This window comes from Silurus meridionalis, chromosome 28, assembly GCF_014805685.1.
Source record: "Silurus meridionalis isolate SWU-2019-XX chromosome 28, ASM1480568v1, whole genome shotgun sequence".
NCBI classification, from domain to species: Eukaryota; Metazoa; Chordata; class Actinopteri; order Siluriformes; family Siluridae; genus Silurus; species Silurus meridionalis.
Window position 1 is genome coordinate 3,357,389 of NC_060911.1, and position 18,711 is coordinate 3,376,099.

The 18,711-nt window shown below is 40.8% G+C and overlaps 1 protein-coding gene across 3 annotated transcripts; it reads left to right on the forward strand.

Annotated features, from left to right (window-relative positions):
* The first annotated feature begins 1,778 nt into the window (after window positions 1-1,778).
* fnip2 (folliculin interacting protein 2) lies at window positions 1,779-18,557 on the forward strand. 3 transcript variants are annotated; one of them, XM_046843269.1, is made up of 17 exons: window positions 1,779-2,303; window positions 8,414-8,537; window positions 10,696-10,788; window positions 10,874-10,974; window positions 11,361-11,435; window positions 11,811-11,869; window positions 12,095-12,166; window positions 12,313-12,448; window positions 12,587-12,788; window positions 12,986-13,074; window positions 13,301-13,447; window positions 13,528-13,697; window positions 13,909-14,593; window positions 15,467-15,623; window positions 16,099-16,299; window positions 16,401-16,516; window positions 16,784-18,557. In XM_046843269.1, exons 1-17 carry the CDS (start codon window positions 2,212-2,214, stop codon window positions 16,860-16,862), a joined length of 2,598 nt encoding a protein of 865 aa, XP_046699225.1. In that variant the 5' UTR covers window positions 1,779-2,211; the 3' UTR covers window positions 16,863-18,557. The 3 variants fall into 3 exon arrangements, with proteins under 3 accessions (XP_046699225.1, XP_046699226.1, XP_046699227.1); XM_046843270.1 differs by lacking the exon at window positions 1,779-2,303 and adding an exon at window positions 5,006-5,201; XM_046843271.1 differs by lacking the exon at window positions 1,779-2,303 and adding an exon at window positions 8,117-8,142.
* The last annotated feature ends 154 nt before the right edge of the window (window positions 18,558-18,711 follow it).

Genomic DNA, 18,711 nt, shown 5'->3' on the forward strand with positions numbered 1-18,711 from the left:
ATAGCAGTGAGTGTGTGGTTCTGGAGGTGCTAATGAGTGTGAAAAAGAACCCACCAACAATTTAAGAAGGTGCCCCAGACATATAAGGAAGATGGGAATCAGCATTGAGAAGAGACAACAGTGCAGTGCAGTGCTTCCAGACTAAACTCTTTGGGAGTGCACTGTGAGTTTAATAAGCAAATTAAATTTTTCAGACGAACACATCATAACCAAGACCACCACACATGGCCTACATTTCAGATAGCACCCACATCTGGTCACATTAATCTTCAACCAACTTCTGATTTTGTACATCTTTTAATAATCACTACTCACAACAGGCCATATCATCACTCATATTATCCTCTCACACACACTCTATATGAAGTAAATGTTCAGTGTGTTTTGTGCATATCACCAGAAGATGCACAAAACACACTATTTGATGTAACGTCAACCTCTCTAGCAGCAACAACAATACAATACATCTGAATCCGATCTTGCTTGTTCTCAGGTTTAAGCTGTTGAGTTGAGACTAAGACGGCCTTTGTAAATACAATTACAGTACCCAGCACTAATACTGGCATCTTTCTGAAATATGAGGAAAGTAAGCTGGGAAAATTTGACTTTATTGTTTAACCTTTAGATTTCTAAAGAATCTTCGGCCATGTGGAAGTCATATGAGGAGGCATCAGTGGTCAAACTGTGAAGATATCGGGAATGCAAGTACAATGCATACTTTAGAAGTGTGTGTAGGACATGGCAGTGGTGGTCTGTCAGGGCCAGTAAGGCTTTTTCTGCTGGCATAAATATTATGAGAATTACTGACTTAAGTTTTAATTTTATTTTCTGTAGAAAACTGCACAAGTCCAAATATATATTGTGTGGATTCAATAGCTCTTAATGGTTTAACTTAATTAATGGCTGACACAGGAGAAATCGATCACAAAGATGATGTATGCGGGTGTTGCAGCTGTGGCTACTGTGAAAGGAGACTTGAATTGTGTTCATGGGCTTTTTGCTTTAGTAATTACATTCATTTTAAATGAAACGTGTTTTTAACCAGTGGTCTGTGACTGTACTGCAGGGGGGCCGCTAATTAATGTTGAATCACAATAAATTTTTGTAAAAAAATTAAAAATAAAATAAAACATGGGGAAAACATCAAAGATAAAATATTTAATTAAAAAAATTATATATTTTTACATTTAAGTTCTCAAAGCTGATGTTCATGTTAATGTATAACAGTCCATAATTTTATATACAGAATATACAGACAATGATGCATGTACAACAACATAGTTCTAATTATCTTAATATAAGTAGTGTAATATGATTGGTTTCTAATCATATCAGTGGATATGTTTGGCACATTTTGTATCAAGGGGTCCCTGCCCCATGTCTTGATCGCCTAAGCCCATCCCAGAGCTCTGCTTCACACACAGGAATCTCATACAGCAGAGACTTCAACATTTTTCAGATTGAGGACCCCTTAGGCCTTAACTCTGCTCTATGAGATTCCTGTGTGTGATGCAGTGCTCTGTTATACTGTGGATATATAGATGGTTTCTAGAGCAGTGGGGTCATAATGATCGAATTAATAGTGGGAATTAATCAGGCAGGACACCACTGAAGGTCCAGGTGTGAAATACACGGCCCAACACTGGGATCAGTCAAATACAGAGAAAACAGGTGTTAAGTACAGACTCTGGGTCTACAATGGACAGAACCATTTATTTTTGTAAAAAATATATATAGATTTTTTTATTGATTTATTATACTGTATATTCTTTTGACAATAAATCTGGATCTGATTTAAATATTTGGAGAAGGATAGATGGGTTGCAATCTGGCAACCCTGATGCAGCGCAGGGGTGGAAGTTCTCCCGGATGGCCGCGCGAGGGCGCTGGAACTGCCCGGACTGTTGTGAAAACTCGAAGACCACGCGAACGTGAGCGTCAGTCACGTGACCCGCGGCGGCTTGCCCCACGGTTTCCTCTCATTAGCACGTTGGCGCGCGTGCGCGCCCGCAACCGGGGATATCCTCTTCCTCCTCGTTTTTTTTTTTTTTTTTTTTGCACGTGCTGCCTTCCGCCGTCGTACACAGCGAGCTCGCGCAGCCCTCTTGCTGGGGCGTTATGGAGGAGCCGCCGGGTTTCCGGTAGCCCTCTGCTGCTATTGTGACGACGCGAGAGCTCGAGACGGACCGCGCGCGCTATCCAGTCCCAGCCATGGCCCCGATGCTCCTGCAGAAGCTGTTCAACAAGAAGGCAGCGAACACCACCGGGGGCGCTAGAGAGAGTGCGGCGGACGCGGAGAATCGGTAAGCACAAACCGGCTCGGACACGCTGCGAATTGGAGATGTTCAAGTCGGAAACGTGTTTTCGCCCACACCTGATGTGTTTACGTGACTCCCGGTGCGCCGTTTGGAAATAAGCATTACGTTTCTTCATTACTTCCGGTATAACGTTGACACGCTCACTCCCGATAATAACCGCCTTAAACCCTCCACTTGTGTGTCTAATTAAAGAAAACATATAATGGCTCTAAAAGTGAAGGATGTGCGATTATTATAAACTCGAAACTCGATGTTTTGCAAAACGCTATTGTTATAAAAGATAAAACATCACGCATGCGCACCGAGGACAGAGCAGCGCCGTGAGCTGGGATGCGCTGTGCAGTGCGCATGCGCATGGAGCTTCATGGAGAAAACTAGTGGGGTCATATGACTGGGTTGTTATTCTCTTTTTTCACTCTCATGCTTTCTTTCTCTGTTTCACTATAATTACACAAACACTCGGTGAAAGTTCAGTCCTTGAGGATATCAGATTTTGGTCAATATTTATATCTGTTCAGTGTTTATCACCAGGTCTAACTTACTGTATTTAAAAGCAAAAACAAGAAGACTGGCAGTTCTGTTCATCTGGTGTTATTATTAACCTGTTTTTAGAACATCCACCTAGAAAAAACTTTAACTAGAAATCAATTCTACATCTAATCACCTGACTCGACTGTCACTGATGTTCTGCAACAGTCTGCAGTGGAAAGAAATCAACCATGTATTAATTTCTCAATACCATTCAGTGTATTTTATTTATATCTACAGCGCTCAGATGTAATGCTTCAGCACGTATTCGAACAAAATCCAAAACAGTCCTTTATAAAACATTTGTCAATGAAAATGAAAAAAAAAATGACGGCGGGAGTAAACCAACAATTCTGGTCAAATTTATAGCAATAAAATGTCCTTTTTAATCTGCGTGTTAAGATTTAGCATCAAAATAACATTCGTTGTAGAAATTAAAGGAGCAGTCTATAATTTGTCATGTACAGTAAAAGGTTATTAGAATCATTTTATATTTTATATGGAATCACTCCATATACATTCACACGTGAATGTCTGAACACAAACCCATCCTCATACTCGAATAATGTCTCTAATGCATAATATTAATAGTTTAAATGTAGGATCAGGACATTCGATCACTCAGCTGAGTGGAACTGTCATGATGGAGAGGAATAAAATGAATATTATATCTGATAAACAGTACTATTTATTAGCATTACTGCAAATATTAATATTAGTGCAGGAACAGGAATATAAGTATTTGTAGAAACATGTAGTTTAAACTTGTCTGGTTTTGGTCATTAACACAAATTGCCAGTAAAAGCAGTTATTTGATGCTGAGTCGTTTTTTTATTACTGTGAGGCGTCGCTGATGATTTTTCCTGCTCATCTCTCTGTCCTGTGATGACTTCAAGTGCTGACAGATTGCAGTCGGGTTCTTGGTAGTGCTTTGCAGCTTCCTCTTTTCTCTGGACAAGATTTCACTAATCCAGTGATGGACGTTTGTCCAGTGATGCTTTCTATAGTGGCAGTGTAGAATTGCACCAGTGAAGCCAGTTGGCGTTAGAAACGCATACTTGGCTGAGTTTTCTTGTTGATTGATGATCTACGCGTCTCCCATTTGAGTTCCCGTGTGACTACAGTTTCTGGAAATCTGACACAATGAATTATTAAGAATGAGTAGAGAAAGAGAAGACGTGCATCTCCCTGAGGTCGACGTGTATCTCTTGAAGTTCTGAGATGAATTTCTTGATGGTATTTTGTCTCCTAATCACAGAGATCAATCACAGGAATTTCATATGCAAATTTGATTACCGGGACAGAACGGCCCCAGAGGACAGTGAGTAGGTGATTAAACGCCTGATGGGCTTATATTCAACTTTTATTCATTCTGAAGAATCCTGGAGAAAATTAGGCAGGTTCTTCTAATTTCTTCTCTCACGTTTCTTTAAAATATTATGGAGCTCCAGTCAGGAAACAAATGTCTAGTTCGCTTTGTTCGAATTGAAAATGTGTTTTGTCCTTTAAATCCACGTTTCTATAACAAACATCTGATGCTCTTTATAGTCCAAACACGCTGCATATTCAGGTAGGGATTTTTTTTGTTGTCTTCATTATTATTATTCATGAATAACCTGATTATTGGACATGCAGCTGTGAACCTTGAGAAAAAGCAGTAATAAATCAAGTGTGAAGAGACTCAGAACATTTTACATGATTTTACAACCATGAAACTGTAACTGCAATTTTTTTCTCAATAAAACTGGTAAATATTTATTTATGTGAACCAAATGTGCAGTTGTATGAAAATTCATCATCAGATTATATATTTGAATTATAATCAGCACTACTGACACATCTGCTGTTATAGAAAAGTATTCAACACCTTTTTGACTAATTAGAATCCAGAACATTGGAGCTCTGTGATGTGATGATTGAACGCCATGCTGCGTTTTGCTTGTTGCTGAGGTGCGCAACTCTGGCTTCAGAGAATGTCGTATGACAGTTGGATCACATGCTCTCTGTGTGTGTGTGTGTGTGTGTGTGTGTGTGTGTGTGAGAGAGAGTGTGTGCGTGTGACAAAATGAAAGAGAGCCAGTCATGTGATGTTTGACTTCTGTCCAATCTGTCATCAGATAGATAAGAAAGAACTTCCTTTCGTGCTAAAACAACCTATCGGGCTGTGTGTATACGTGTGTGTGTGTGTGTGTGTGTGTCTGTGTCTCTCTCTCTCACACACTGGTGTAAGTTTAGATGAAGTATGTGTTAGTGTAGGTGTCCGGTGTCGTGCCAATTGTACTACAAGATGAAGATTAAAAGTCAGAAGAAATCCAGTTCAGCATGGTGGTCAAATCCAGACGTTTTCCTCGACAGGTACACATATATATGTGTGTGTGTGTGTGTGTGTGTGTGTGTGTGTGTGTGTGTGTGTGTGGTTTTGTGGGGTGATCTGTTGATTTATGGTGTAGATAAGCTGAAAATTTTGCACATGTGCATGTTGTGATTGTTTTTTTTTCTCTTCTGGACACTTGGACTGTGTTGATACAACCTTAATAATATATACAAATTTGCACAGGAACTTTCTAAAGATTTTTATCTGATATAATGGAATATCTCGGTTACTGAAAATTTGTATGCAACATGGTATTAATCCTAGCTCGAATAACAAGCGTTCGTAAGGCGTTGTTTTATTTCTTTATTCTTTAAAAGTTATATCCTGCTCTGCATTTTCTTAGTAATGAATCCATTTGTCTGAATGAAACTAGAAGTTATAAGCAGGTCATTTCCTTCATCAGTCTTTTTTTTTTTTTTTTTTTACTAATTAGACCAAAAATGCAGCTTGTGATGTTACTGGGAGAAGTTCATATATACTGCAGTTTTCTGTTAGGAATCACTAAAACACATTGGAAGGAGTCTCCAGTGTCAGCTGTAGTTTAGTTTGCGTAAATGGGAATCACAGAATGGTTTTCTCTTTCCATTTCAGTTTACTATGTAAATCTGTGGGCTTTTTCATTTTCATTATTCGTTTTGGTAAAGAGTTAAAAAAATGAGGTAAAATGTATGATTGGTCCTGTTTTTTTATTTAGTAAAAATGTTTCCATTAACAGATTTAAGATGATTAAAATGTCTGTGGATAGAAATTTCAACATTTTTAGTCAGTAATTGTTTCCATATTAAACCTTCTGTATTCGTGTTTTTTTTTTTAAACAAGATGAAGATATTTACTGTGGTGAAAATACTGTTAAAAAAAGCCGGTGTAGTTTATCTCTCTATCTTTATCGGATCTTTTCATGTTTAAAAATAAATCATGAATCACCACAGATATAGAAAAGGCAGAAAGGTCTTGAGGTTGACTAACTGATTTTACTGATAGAGAGGTTTGATCGTACTTGCCGATAAACAAATAATCAATCGATAGTTTTTAAACTATACTTGATAAAAAATTAATAAATAAACCAAACATAACACTCCATGTAAAATAAGACTGAACTGTATTACAAAAAAGTCAAAGAATAAATATTAATTATATTAATAAATAATGAGGGAAAATAAGATATGCATTCAAACAAACAACAAAAAAACTCCAAATAAATAATCAGTTGCATCCAAAAAACAAAAAAAAGACACTTCAAATAAACAGCAGTAAATCACCACTAGAGGCCACTCTTATACGGTCTGATGCAACCCGGAAAAACTATCGTTATGGATTTTTGCCGATAGTTTCTTCAGTTTGGTGCAACCAATGGTGCCTTTTAGCTGGCAAAACCGGCGAATCAATCAACCACTAGAATTGTCTTTTTGTCGCTTACATTATCAAAACAGTTCAACTAATGATTCATGAACTGTTGTTAGTTTTTCAAATGACGACTGATTTTAGGGAATTTGGAGTGTGATTCAATATTAAACAGCAAGTCGAATGTTTAGCTAACTGCAATGATTGTATTCAACTCTCCCACTTGATGAATCACATTTGTGACCCAGTATCACATTACAAACCAAAAATACATGATAACATGTTGAGGTTTTGAAAATCAGTTGCGGCTCAGAGGTGGTATTTCGAAGGTAATGCCTTGGCGCAGCATTAGTGAGCGTGTAGTAGAGCGCTAGCAGTGGTGAGGTGATGCGTTTAAAGTCTCGTATCGCAATTACAATATTTCTGTATTTATAACGTACAAAATACAGCAGTTCAGTTTTCACTAGTTTATAGTTCAGTGGAGAGATTTGAAGTCTTTTGTTTTTTTATTGAATAAGTGAAATTCTGTAAGTCCTTCTTATTGCTTATCCCTGTGTGTGTGTATTTGTGTGTTTGTATACATGGTTTTTATGTTTGACCAACATAGCTAAGATATGAGTATTTGGTTGTTAGGTTAGGTTTGGGTGTAGGCATAGCTACTGTGTGTGTGTGTGTGTGTGTGTGTGTGTGAGTGACTCTGTAGTCATATGCATGATCATTTCCTCACAGCTTGTGGAAAAGAGGGTGTGGCCATCTTAGGAAAAAGTCTCATGCTTTTTTTGTATGACAAGCTCGAGACTGTGTGTGTGTGTGTGTGCGCGCGCCTGTGTGTGATTTGTGGCCATGTGACTCACTGCTGATCATGTGACCTAAAGAGGATGTTGAAGCAAAAAAAGAAAATGCTTTGTGGTTTTTGAGAAAGTCCTTTCAAGGGCTGTCTATAGTTGTGTGTGTGTGTGGGGGTTTTTTTTTTGTTTTTTGGGTTGCTTGTGTATGAGAATCCTTCCGAGTGTGTAGTGGTAGTACCAGCCCAAGTGAGAAGTGTTGCTCAAGTACACACACACACACACACACACACACACACACACTTAATGTGTGGGGATAAAGAGACCTTGTGCTGTGTGTGTGGCGGGGGGGTGAACGTTGCCTATCCGAAGCAGGGTATTGTTCTGCAGCTGGGCTTGTGTTGCTCCAGCACACACTTTGTGAACTTCAGCAAATTCAGAAATATAATCACACAACACGCACTTAATAGAAATCTCCCTCTCAATGAAGAAGGGTTGCTTTTGAGGAATAGAACTAATTGTGTGTGTGTGTGTGTGTGTGTGTGTGTGTGTGTGTGTGTGTGTGTGTGTGTGTGTGTGTGTGTGTGTGTGTGCGCTGATGCTGATGCAGCACGATTTAATAGAAACGTGGGAAAGAGGGAGCGGTCCAGCGAACCTCCCTCCAGGCTCTTTTTGACAGCACTGAAAACGTGTGTGTGTGTGTGTGTGTGTCAGGGGGTGGTGGGTGGGTTTATGTGTGAGCGGCAAGTCTGAAGGCCAAAATGGGCGTTCGGTAACTGGACAGGATGGAAAGCAGGTACTGTGTGTACATGAGTGAGAGAGAGAGAGAGAGAGAGAGAGAGAGAGTAAGTGAGAGTGAGAGAGAGAGAGAGAGCGTTGAATAAGCAGAAGGGTGTATTTATTTTTAAGGCATATTATAGTCACTTATTTCTATTGAACTTTATCTCAAAGCAGTAAACCGACATGATGCCGTGTAAATTTATATGTCATTTCTGATGCATTTTCTTCCTAACTAATGTTTTTTCTCTCTCTCTCTCTCTCTCTCTCTCTCTCTCTCTCCCCATCAGCTGGGCTTCGGCTGAGTTCGATCTCGCACAAATTCGCCTGATTGTGTATCAGGATTGTGAAAGAAGGGGTCGCCAAGTTCTCTTCGACTCCAAGGCTATACGGAAGTTAGAGCCCTCTGAACTGGTAAGTAGAGTAACCGTGTGTGTGTGTGTGTTTGTGTGAGTGTGAGTGAGTGATTTATATGCTGTTTCAAGAAGAGTCACATGCTCTGTAATTGCCCCCCTTGCTTGGATCTTATGACAGGTGTGACTACTCTGCAAACTGGGTCAAAGACTGTGCGTGTATGTATATATATATATATATGTGTGTGTGTGTGTGTGTGTGTTGTTCGGTGGAATTTTGCTATAGGAATTTGGGTTTATGCACCTCTCCATACCGGCTTGCTCACATCAGCATTATAATTCTTGTAATTTTCACGTCAGCAGTAGTTTTTCATTGAGAAAAACGTAATTTATTATTATGATTAATTACAGTGATTCAGTATTTCTGAATGCTACAGAGAATCACTAATTATAGTAGTACAGTTATTATATGATCGATATAGAGACCTGAGATTCCTTGCATGATTTTATTATTTATAATAGATCAATCGGTTTATTTAATAAATGTGTATATATAATTAATAAAAATAATTGTAATTAATTAATTAATTATATGTAACTTTGATGAGGCATTTTTGGGATGAGATGGATATAAAAACAAAATTATATAAATCGCAGGTCTAGCTACTTGGATACAATCTGTACAAATTCACACTATTTATAAGCAAATTACATTAATTTATAATTAAGAAATTCTTTAAATCAAATCAAATCTTTTTATTTGGATGGATTTAAAGGCTGGTATTTTGTCCAGAACCGAGTGCGCTCTGTGTTTTAGGTTCCTTACAGGCGCATCTGAATGTATTTCTCTGTTCCTTTGTTTTCTCTCTGTGTGGATTGCGGGTTAAACGCGAACGTGCTTTTATGATCGTTTGCGGTCACGTGAGGTTCTGTTTGTTCAGTGCTTAAGCTAGAGTGTGCGTGTGTGGTGTTATCTTATACTGGACAGTGATTTTAGCAGTGATTTTGATTTTGTTTACTCATGTTGCCAGGTCAGGCTTTTGTTCTTATGGAAGCTCTAATGAAAGTTAATTTTGTAGTTAATAAATAAATTAATACTTTTGTAGACAAAAATCATTCCTACACAATTATTGTTATGGTGTTGATTATGTCGAAAGTATTCCAGAGGCAGGCAGTGTATCGTCATGTGATCATTAACTGCTGATGTCTGCTGAGCACATGGTGCGTGAATCATGGTTTTAAATCATAAGGACGGACAAGTCAATCAAGAAAATCAACTTTCTTAAATATGTTAAAACACAGTGTGTTAAATGTTCCTGAAACAGTTCTGAGCCTGATGAAAACCAAACTCGGTGCAGGAACAGTGTCAGGACACTTCTCATTCCCACACTGAAGAACATCCTGAAATGTTCATTTCTTCTGAACAACAGCAATTTAGCGATCATTAGATTTTTTTGTATATTTGCTTGTGTTATTGTTGACCGATTAATATTTATTTAAAGATGTAATTCCTACTAGTATTTGTGCTATACTACATAAAAGCAGTCATCACTTCACCAGTCTATTTTATGCACTTATAAGCTGCGTGTGTAAGACTGATCGAGGAAGTTGGAAATATTCCACAATACTTCATCAGGTTTATGCTCAGGAATTTATAATCGCTATGATGTCACAGCCACCTTGAGCTAAGAGTCCAAAACAACACGTTTTTCTGTTTGGGAGGGATGGTATACTTTCCGTCCTCTCTCCTTAACAGTTTAGGGGGGTGTGAGTTCAAGTATGCAGAAGAAGGCAGATTGCGATTTCCTCCGAGTGTGTTACCCAGTGATACGGGTCAAAATGCCGAGGTTGGCTGACTTTTTAAATATCCAGAGGAAACCTTCGTGTCAGTTTTCTATAGCTGTTGTTGCTTTGATTTACTAAACATTATTTTGAATTGCACAAGTTCCAGCTAGTTGTTAATTTATAATGCTGAGTTGCTAAGAGCTCCACAGATACACTAGTTTCTTTATTCTGTGGGTAATTGGTCTGATCTGGGACATTGAGCAGCAGCTGGATGAGGTGGTTTGATGAATTAGTGCAATTATTAGTTGGATAAACGTCGCAGGGTCGCTGACACTCAGGTGTTGGGACGTGGCGTGTCATTTTAAATGAAGTAAATCACTATACAACACTGAAGAGCAAATAGAAAGATTTCCTAAACCCGTTTCTGCCCGCAGAATGTTGACGAGACGAAAACCCCGCCCACCCGGAGTGGGGCGTGCCAAATCGGCTGCAAGGCGAAGCCAAAAGAAGCTCCGCCCACTTATCAGGTTTGTTCATAACAAGCGCATTCAAATAGATTATTATTTATTCTGAAATTCTGAAGTTTAAATGTAAATGTGTGTTTTTACGTAGTACACAAGACCATCCTCCGACGTGAACATGCTCGGGGAGATGATGTTTGGTTCCGTCGCTATGAGCTACAAAGGATCCACGCTGAAGATTCACCACATCCGGTACGATTATCTTTTTTTCAATTAATTTCAAGATCTGAATAAATAAGTTTGAATCTGGAATTAATACAGTGATTGTGGCTGCACTTTCAACAGCTGATTAACAGATTCATGCACGAAAACCAGCATTAAAACTAAACACCATGTGCACAAAATGAATGCACATTATAAATCATGCTGGATTATTTGACTAATTATAGAAGCATGTATTCGGTTTACGTTTATATAAAATTTGAAAATTGAATTGGGGAATTAGTTTGAATAAACGCATTAAATAAAATTTTAAAATCTGAATTTCTGAATATGTTTTGTGTGTGTGTGTGTGTGTGTGTGTGTGTGTGTGTGTGTGTGTGTGTGTGTGTGTGTGTGTGTGTGTGTGTGTTGATCAGATCCCCCCCGCAGCTGATGATCAGTAAGGTTTTCTCAGCACGTTGTGGAAGCAGTAACACAGGCAGCACCAACACGTGAGTCTCAAACATCAGCTCTCGGGTTCTCCTGAGTTTCACAGTCACCATCTCAGAGTGCGGTCTCGGGCTCATAAACATAGCTAAAGTAGCGGTCATGTTCGCTGGTCATTACAATTCATTATTAAAGTTACAGCACCAGACCAAAACAACCAAAGGCACACACTAATGTTAGCTCCCCTGCATCATAGGAACATGGGGAACATTATTGGGCCTGGGGTGCAGTTAGCGTTCACATTCATCCCAAAAGCGTTCGATAGGGTTTCTATCTCTGCAGCAGGAGATTTTCCGTCGCCCCTTTTCCTCTAAAATCTATTAATGAGGCATGTGTAGATTCAACAACCTCGATTCCTGACTTTCTGTGTGTTTCTCTAGTCTGCAGGACAGCCTGGACTCGATCAGTCAGACGTGCCCGAGTCACAGCAGCAGTATAGGTAAAGACACACACACACACACACACACACACACACACACACACACACACACACACATACACACAGACCTCAGCATTTCGTTTAATACTGTTACTCAATATAAAGAAATGCCTGACCGACATGTGCTTAGGATTTTATGGTTCATTTCTGGTTTTGCTCTGTTCTAGGATTTTGTTGTTTGCTTATTTGCCAGTGTGTGTTTTTAATCCTTATCTCATTTTCTAGCTCACAGTAATCCTGTGGACATGCCCGGCCGTGGACACAGTGAAGACAGTGACAGTGGTATCGCTCGTTCAGGTACACGCCCCTAAACCCCTCGTTTTATTCCTACTTCAATAATTTCTTCATTTCTTTACGTGAAACAAACCTGAACTGCTTTAGGATTTTTGTGTCTGTTGCTTTTTTTTTTTTATGACCTTCAATCAGTTTAACTCTCTGTACAGCGTCACTCAGCAGCCTCTTGGCCACGCCCCTTCCCTCGCCTGGTTCGTCCTACAGTAGCGGGTGTGCCAGCAGTTACCAACGGCGATGGCTCCGTAGCCAAGCGACCAGCCTCCAGCACGGCCTGATCCCTCGCTGGTGAGTGTGTAGAAAATGAGCTTGTGTAAAGAAAAGATGTTGAGGAGAAAAATATTGGTTTTCTTTTGCAAGGAGCCTGAAACTGTAAGGTATGTTCTCCTTTAAACTCGTGTTTGTTGGTGTGTGTGTGTGGATCAGGAGCACGGATGAAATGTTCAGCCTTTCGGATGAGAGCTGCAGCTCGAACCCCGGGCTCGGGCGCAGGAAGAAGATCGCAATCAGCATCATCATCAGCCTGCCCGAGAAAGAGGAGGAGAACCAGAGCTTTCAGGAGTTCTTCTTCTCTCATTTCCCGCTGTTTGAGTCCCACATGAACAAACTGAAGACCGCCATCGAGAGGGTGAGTGAGGCGTCGCGGGGTCAGACCAGGCCGTCTCTGTGACCTTTAGTGTCTGCGGGATACTGGAGCTCTTTGTGTAGACGAGGCACTGTGCACTCGTCTGGAAAATGTTGATAGGACAATGACTGGTATACATGATCAGAGATGGGGGTGGGTTTGGTGGGATGAAAATAAATCTGTGTGTGTGTGTGTTTCAGGCAATGATTGTGTGTAGGAGAATAGCGGAGCCCAGTCAGCGGGTGCAGGTGTATCTGTGCCGGGTTATGGAGGCACTGGGAGAATTCAGGTAAAGAGACTGTGTGTGTGTGTGTGTGTGTGTGTGTGTGTGTGTGTGTGTGTGTGTGTGTGTGTGTGTGTGTGTGTGTGTGTGTGTGTGTGTGTGTGTGTGTGTGTGTGTGTGTGTGTGTGTGTGTGTGTGTGTGTGTTGATAAAAAACTGTTTTAGTGCTTGATTGTTCAAGTCTGCCTGGTTCGTGTCTGATCTTGGACTGTGGTGTTATTAATATGGTCCAGGATGACCGTATGGAACCTCTACATGGCTCCACGGATCACCGAGCCCATCTGGCTGACCATGGTATCCCAGAGTGCCGAGCGAACCCAGCTGTGTCAGCGCTTCCTGAAGGAGATGAGTGTGCTCATGGAGCATGGAGCCAAAACCCAGTTAGTGCACAAGCATTCAGCTTAATTACATACAAATCCAGGTCAGAATAAACAATAACAGAGTGTGTTCTGTGCTCCAGGTTCCTGTCGTCTCTCGTCACTGCTGTTCTCATGTATCACCTCGCCTGGGTTCCCACGGTGATGCCAAGCAACCACCCGCCAATCAAAGCTGTTTACCACAAACACTTGTCTCACACGGTGGACCTGCTGGCCAAGTGTCACCCATATAACCCACTGTGGGCTCAGCTAGGTACACACACACACCCACACAAGATCACTGCAGTCTTGGCTACACACATTCTTCTCTCACACACACACACAAACCACGTACACATACACAAACACAAAACCAACTGCGGTCTCGGCTAGACACTTTTTCTGTCTTCACTTTCACAGCACCTGTGTGTGAAAGATAACGTGTGTGTGTGTGTGTGTGTGTGTGTGAATGTGTGTGTGTGTAGGAGATCTATACGGTGCTTTGGGTTCTCCTGTTCGAGTGTGCCGCACTGTGGTTGTGGGACGCCGCCGTGAGCTGGTGCAGCGCGTCCTCTACGTCCTTTCCTACTTCATCCGCTGCTCTGACCTCCAGGAAAACTCCCTTCCTCACACCCAGGTGGACAGTCCTGCCAATCCGTGCCCCTCTCAAATCACTAACCCCACCCCCTGCCCTGAAAGGACCAATGAGAAACCGTTTATCTGTGAGTCAGAAGCTGCAAAGTTTACTCTTAACCCCGGGAGGACCAATAAGAAAACACTGGTGGCTGACGCGGATTTTAGCGATCCGACTTCCAGCTTGGAAGTAACCAGCACAGAGGCGGACGGTTCTGAATCACCCGACTCCTCCCCCTTTTTAGAAACAGCCAATGATCGCCTGGACTGTGCTCACGAATGTGCAGGTGGGGCCGGACTAGAGTGCTCCTCCGCCAATCCTAGCCCTCCTATGCACAAGGTGCGCTTCATGATCGGCAGCCCAAATGAGTTGGAGAACTACAGTCAATGTCCGTATCAGTGTGGGCGGTGCTTACACAGGAAGATGCCCAGTCGGCTTTCAACGGGGAGCTTGGACAGTTCAGATGAGGAGGAACAGTCGCACGGGCAGACGTGCACGGGAAATGAAACGCAGCAACATGAACTACCACTTCCCAGGTAACACACACACACACACTTCATGATTGGACTGAATTACACGGTACATTATAATTATGATGCTCCCACCAGCATGCTTCACTGTGGAGATGCAGCCGTCAGACATGTTTCTTGAGTTTTCACAAGTTCTGGCAAACTCTAAAACAGGATTTTCATACGGGTTGTCACCCTTCCATAAAGTCCAGGTTCTGATTGTTAGTCATTTAAAAAGCTTCTCCAGCTTCCTCTCTGGTTTCTCTTTTCACTTCTTCTCCCAGTCACTGATACTTTGGCAAACTCATTATATTAGAATTAAAGTTTTTTCTCTGAAGAGGATAATAATCAAAACCTCAGCGAGTATTAATGCACATAACTAGTCAGCTAAAACACCATACATTATTATATTACAACAAAATACGTATTTATGATTTAGTAATGCATCAAGGCAACTAAAAAACGTGACTGAGAAGCACACTGGAGCTTTCACCTGCTTTCTGGAGATAAAAACTTCTAACCTGTAGATTATTACATGCTACTCTTATTGGGTTTTTATATTGGAAGAAAACTCTGAACCGGAGACTCACAGGGCCTTACATAAAAGTAGTGCAAAAATGCTGATACTGCAAAATTGTTGGTTGTTGTGCGTTACTGGTCCCTAGCGTAATCGTTCCACTAATATATACCTTTTATTGTTTTGTTTTCTCTCATATTTAATCAGGATTGTCGTCCCGTATTTTTACAGCACACATGCCATGTTATTCTTCAGAATAAAGAGTTTATACAGCAAACAAGAAACTTCCCTTCTAACACAGTGTGTGTCCCAATTGTTTGATTATCAGGAGTGTGTTGGTGATTTGAATTTAATGTGGGTTTGTGTTTTTCTTTCATGTCCAGTTGCGACATGGAGCTTCACCTCGACGTGAATCATTTTGGCCGCTCTCTGCTTGGAGGTTATAGTCCCCAGTACATGCCTGACTTCGTCCTGCACGGCGTCACCTCGGATCAACGCCTCAAGCAGTGTCTGATGGCCGACCTGGAACATACAGTACTGGTGAGTACTGATTGAGCAGAACATCAGTGTGTATGGGTGTGTGTATGTTTTTTGTTTTTGTTTGTTTTTTTGTCATTCGATTAATATATTCGATCACAACTTAATCACACATTTTTATCTGTTCTAAATGTAGCTTAACTTAAAAGTTTTCAATACTCTAATAAACATGGACAAATAGAACTTTTGCTATGTTTCCACACGGACCGTTTTAATTGCCGGATGTTTGCATCGTTTTGTGCTTGATTTGAGACTTCACGCATCCGTGAAACAAATGTTGAGCGATTTTTTTTTAAAATTCCGATTTAGTTTTTATTATTTACCGAAAACGGGTTATATTTTTTATAAAAATGGTCAAAGAGAAATGCGTGCTGCCATTAAAATGAATTTGCGTTAACACGTGATTTTTGACAGCTTTAATATAATTCATTGCACTTATTACTGTGTGTGTGTGTGTGTGTGTGTGTGTGTGTGGCAGCACCCTGCACTGGACGAGCCGGTTGCTGAGGCCGTGTGCATCGTGGCAGATACGGACCGCCTCTCTGTTCAGGTGGCTACGACTCAGCGGCGTGTGTGTGAGCCAGGACAGATAGGAAGAGACGTGATGGTCTCCAACCTCATCCACACACTCCTCACATCTGTGCTGCAGCTGCATGCGCTCAACATGGCTGCCGACTTTGTATGTTTCTCTCTTCTGTATGTGATCTATATAGTTTAAAACGTATGCACATTATTTCTAAACGTGTGTGTGTGTGTGTGTGTGTGTGTGTGTGTGTGCAGTGTGTCATGCACTTGGAGGACCGCTTGCAGGAAGTCTACTTTAAGAGCTGTTCTTTGGCAGAGTATCTGAGTGGACAGAGACGGGTTAATGTGAAGGAACTGGGACTAGCGCTGGGGTAAGATACACTGTGCACACACGCGCACACACACACACACACACACACACACACACAGCAGAGCTAATGAGGAGCTCCCAAAGTGTTTTTTTTACTCTGACCAAAATTATTGCTATTACAATTAACATAAACCCACACCTCATATATACTGGTCTTCTGACCAATCAGATTTGAGATTTCACTCACCTGTTGTATAATATATTCCAGCCCCCAGAGGGTGAGAAAATTAACAACGATTTGTAATTGTAATTGTGTGTGTGTTTTTAGAATCGAGTCCAATGATCTTCCATTACTCACAGCTGTGGCCAGCACACACTCGCCCTACGTCGCCCAGATCCTCCTGTGAGCAGACCTTCTTCACTACACCGACCAATCAAAGTGCTCTCCTGCCTTCCCAGCCGACCAATGAGGAGCGGGCCCCTGTGAGTGATAAGGATGGAATGTCAGACCAATCAGGATCACGTTATTAGCCTATAAAGAGAGATCAGATCGTAAAGGTTTACATCATCTCCAGACTGAGTGTGTGTGTGTGTGTGTGTGTGTGTGTGTGTGTGTGTGTGTGTGCGCATCAGCTTTTTTATTTTCTTATATGCACAATTTCCACAAGGTTGTTTTGTCTTAAAAGAAATGGAAAACTGGAACAGTCTTCAGTAACGCTGCTTTTTATGGCGTCGCACAGCGTGATGCGGAAAAGTGGCCCCTCTGTTGATATTTTGTTATTTTATAACGGATTATTTCAGACAAATTGGAATCCGGCTTTAGATCTGCAAAGGCAATCCGGTAAGAGTCAGCGTAGCGTAGCAGGTTAAAACCGGCCACATTTCCAAACATGAGCCTGTCGTTTTACTCAGTTTACGCCCCGCTGATGAAATATTCTTGCACTGCAATTTTTTTTTTTCAACATTTTTTCCCCACCACAATGTCGCCGTTCCGGGTGATCTGTGATCTACACGTGCTGCCTACGATTTAATTCGAAGCAACCAGGACAAGCATCACTTAATAAATGACAAACATTAATGAAAAGCATATTGGTTTACAGCAGCGATCACAAACTCTGTTCCTGCAGATCTGCTTTCATACCGAATTAGATTCCTACAGTAATCCAGCACTGCTGAGCTCGATCGAGGAAACCTATCAAGATTAGCCAGGCGTGCTCAATTACGGTTAACTGGAAATCCTGTGATTCGTTTAGATGTGGAGGAAACGGGCTGATCGCTGTTTTACAGAATCTGAATTTGTGTAAGATTTTGTTATTTATTACCAGAAACCGTACTTAATTATAATTAATAATTTTCTGTATTATTTTTTTTTTCCGGAATTTGTGTCCGGCTTAGATTTGTTCTATACAGGAGTTGTTTTGTATTTGTCTCCCCCTTGTGGTGGCATTTAGGTTTACAGACCAACATAAAGATTTTGTACTAGAGCTGGGTGGAGATTGAGGTGATTTTTTTTGTTTGTTTGTTTGTTTTGTTAATTTTTTGCACTATTCAGGTCTTATTTATCTCCATATCCAGCTCATACTGCATGTAAGTCATCGTTCTATACACGTTGTGTACTCAAGTAGTCTACATAAAAAAAGACTTCATTAACAGCTTCCTTTTATGTGTTTGCGTGCCTCATGTAAGAAGGTGTGTGTGGGTTGATAACTTCGATCAGGTGCTACCATGTTATACACTGTGTAAAAGTATGTTAAAAGCGCATACTGTTTTATACTCAATATACTTTACTAATAGCTTTGTGCAGAATAAGCCACATTACAGCTCTATTCAGGCTAAATCTCCAGTCTTCATTTTACTCCTACGTTTTTATTTCTTTAATATTCAGAGAATGTTTGTTATTTTTCTACACTAAATTCTACCTCACGGTTGCTTTTCAAAGCAGTCCCGATCGTGGACATGTAAGACAAGCCAGGGTTAAAGATCTCCTCGTGGTGTTCCAGAAACGCTGAAGAATCCACACAGGCTGGGTTTTTGATCTTTTTAAGTTTGAACCTCGGAGACGGAATGAAGTTAAATAAAGTTCTCATAATTGAAAAAAAACATCAAATTGTTGGGTCTTATCATTTCAACACATTTGGTTATAAGCAAACATATTTAGTTATGAACCCAGGAGCTCAACGGGGTCAGAACCTGACCTGCACCCACAGGCTGAAGACACCACAGGTATATAAGAAAAGGTGATCAGACACTTTTATA

Excerpts from the sequence above, each read along its gene's own strand:
- fnip2 (XM_046843269.1), top strand. The coding sequence starts at position 2,212 with ATGGCCCCGATGCTCCTGCAGAAGCTGTTCAACAAGAAGGCAGCGAAC. Across the intron at positions 12,789-12,985 it reads TGAAGACCGCCATCGAGAGG|GCAATGATTGTGTGTAGGAG; the intron begins GTGAGTGAGGCG and ends TGTGTGTTTCAG. Across the intron at positions 13,075-13,300 it reads GAGGCACTGGGAGAATTCAG|GATGACCGTATGGAACCTCT; the intron begins GTAAAGAGACTG and ends AATATGGTCCAG.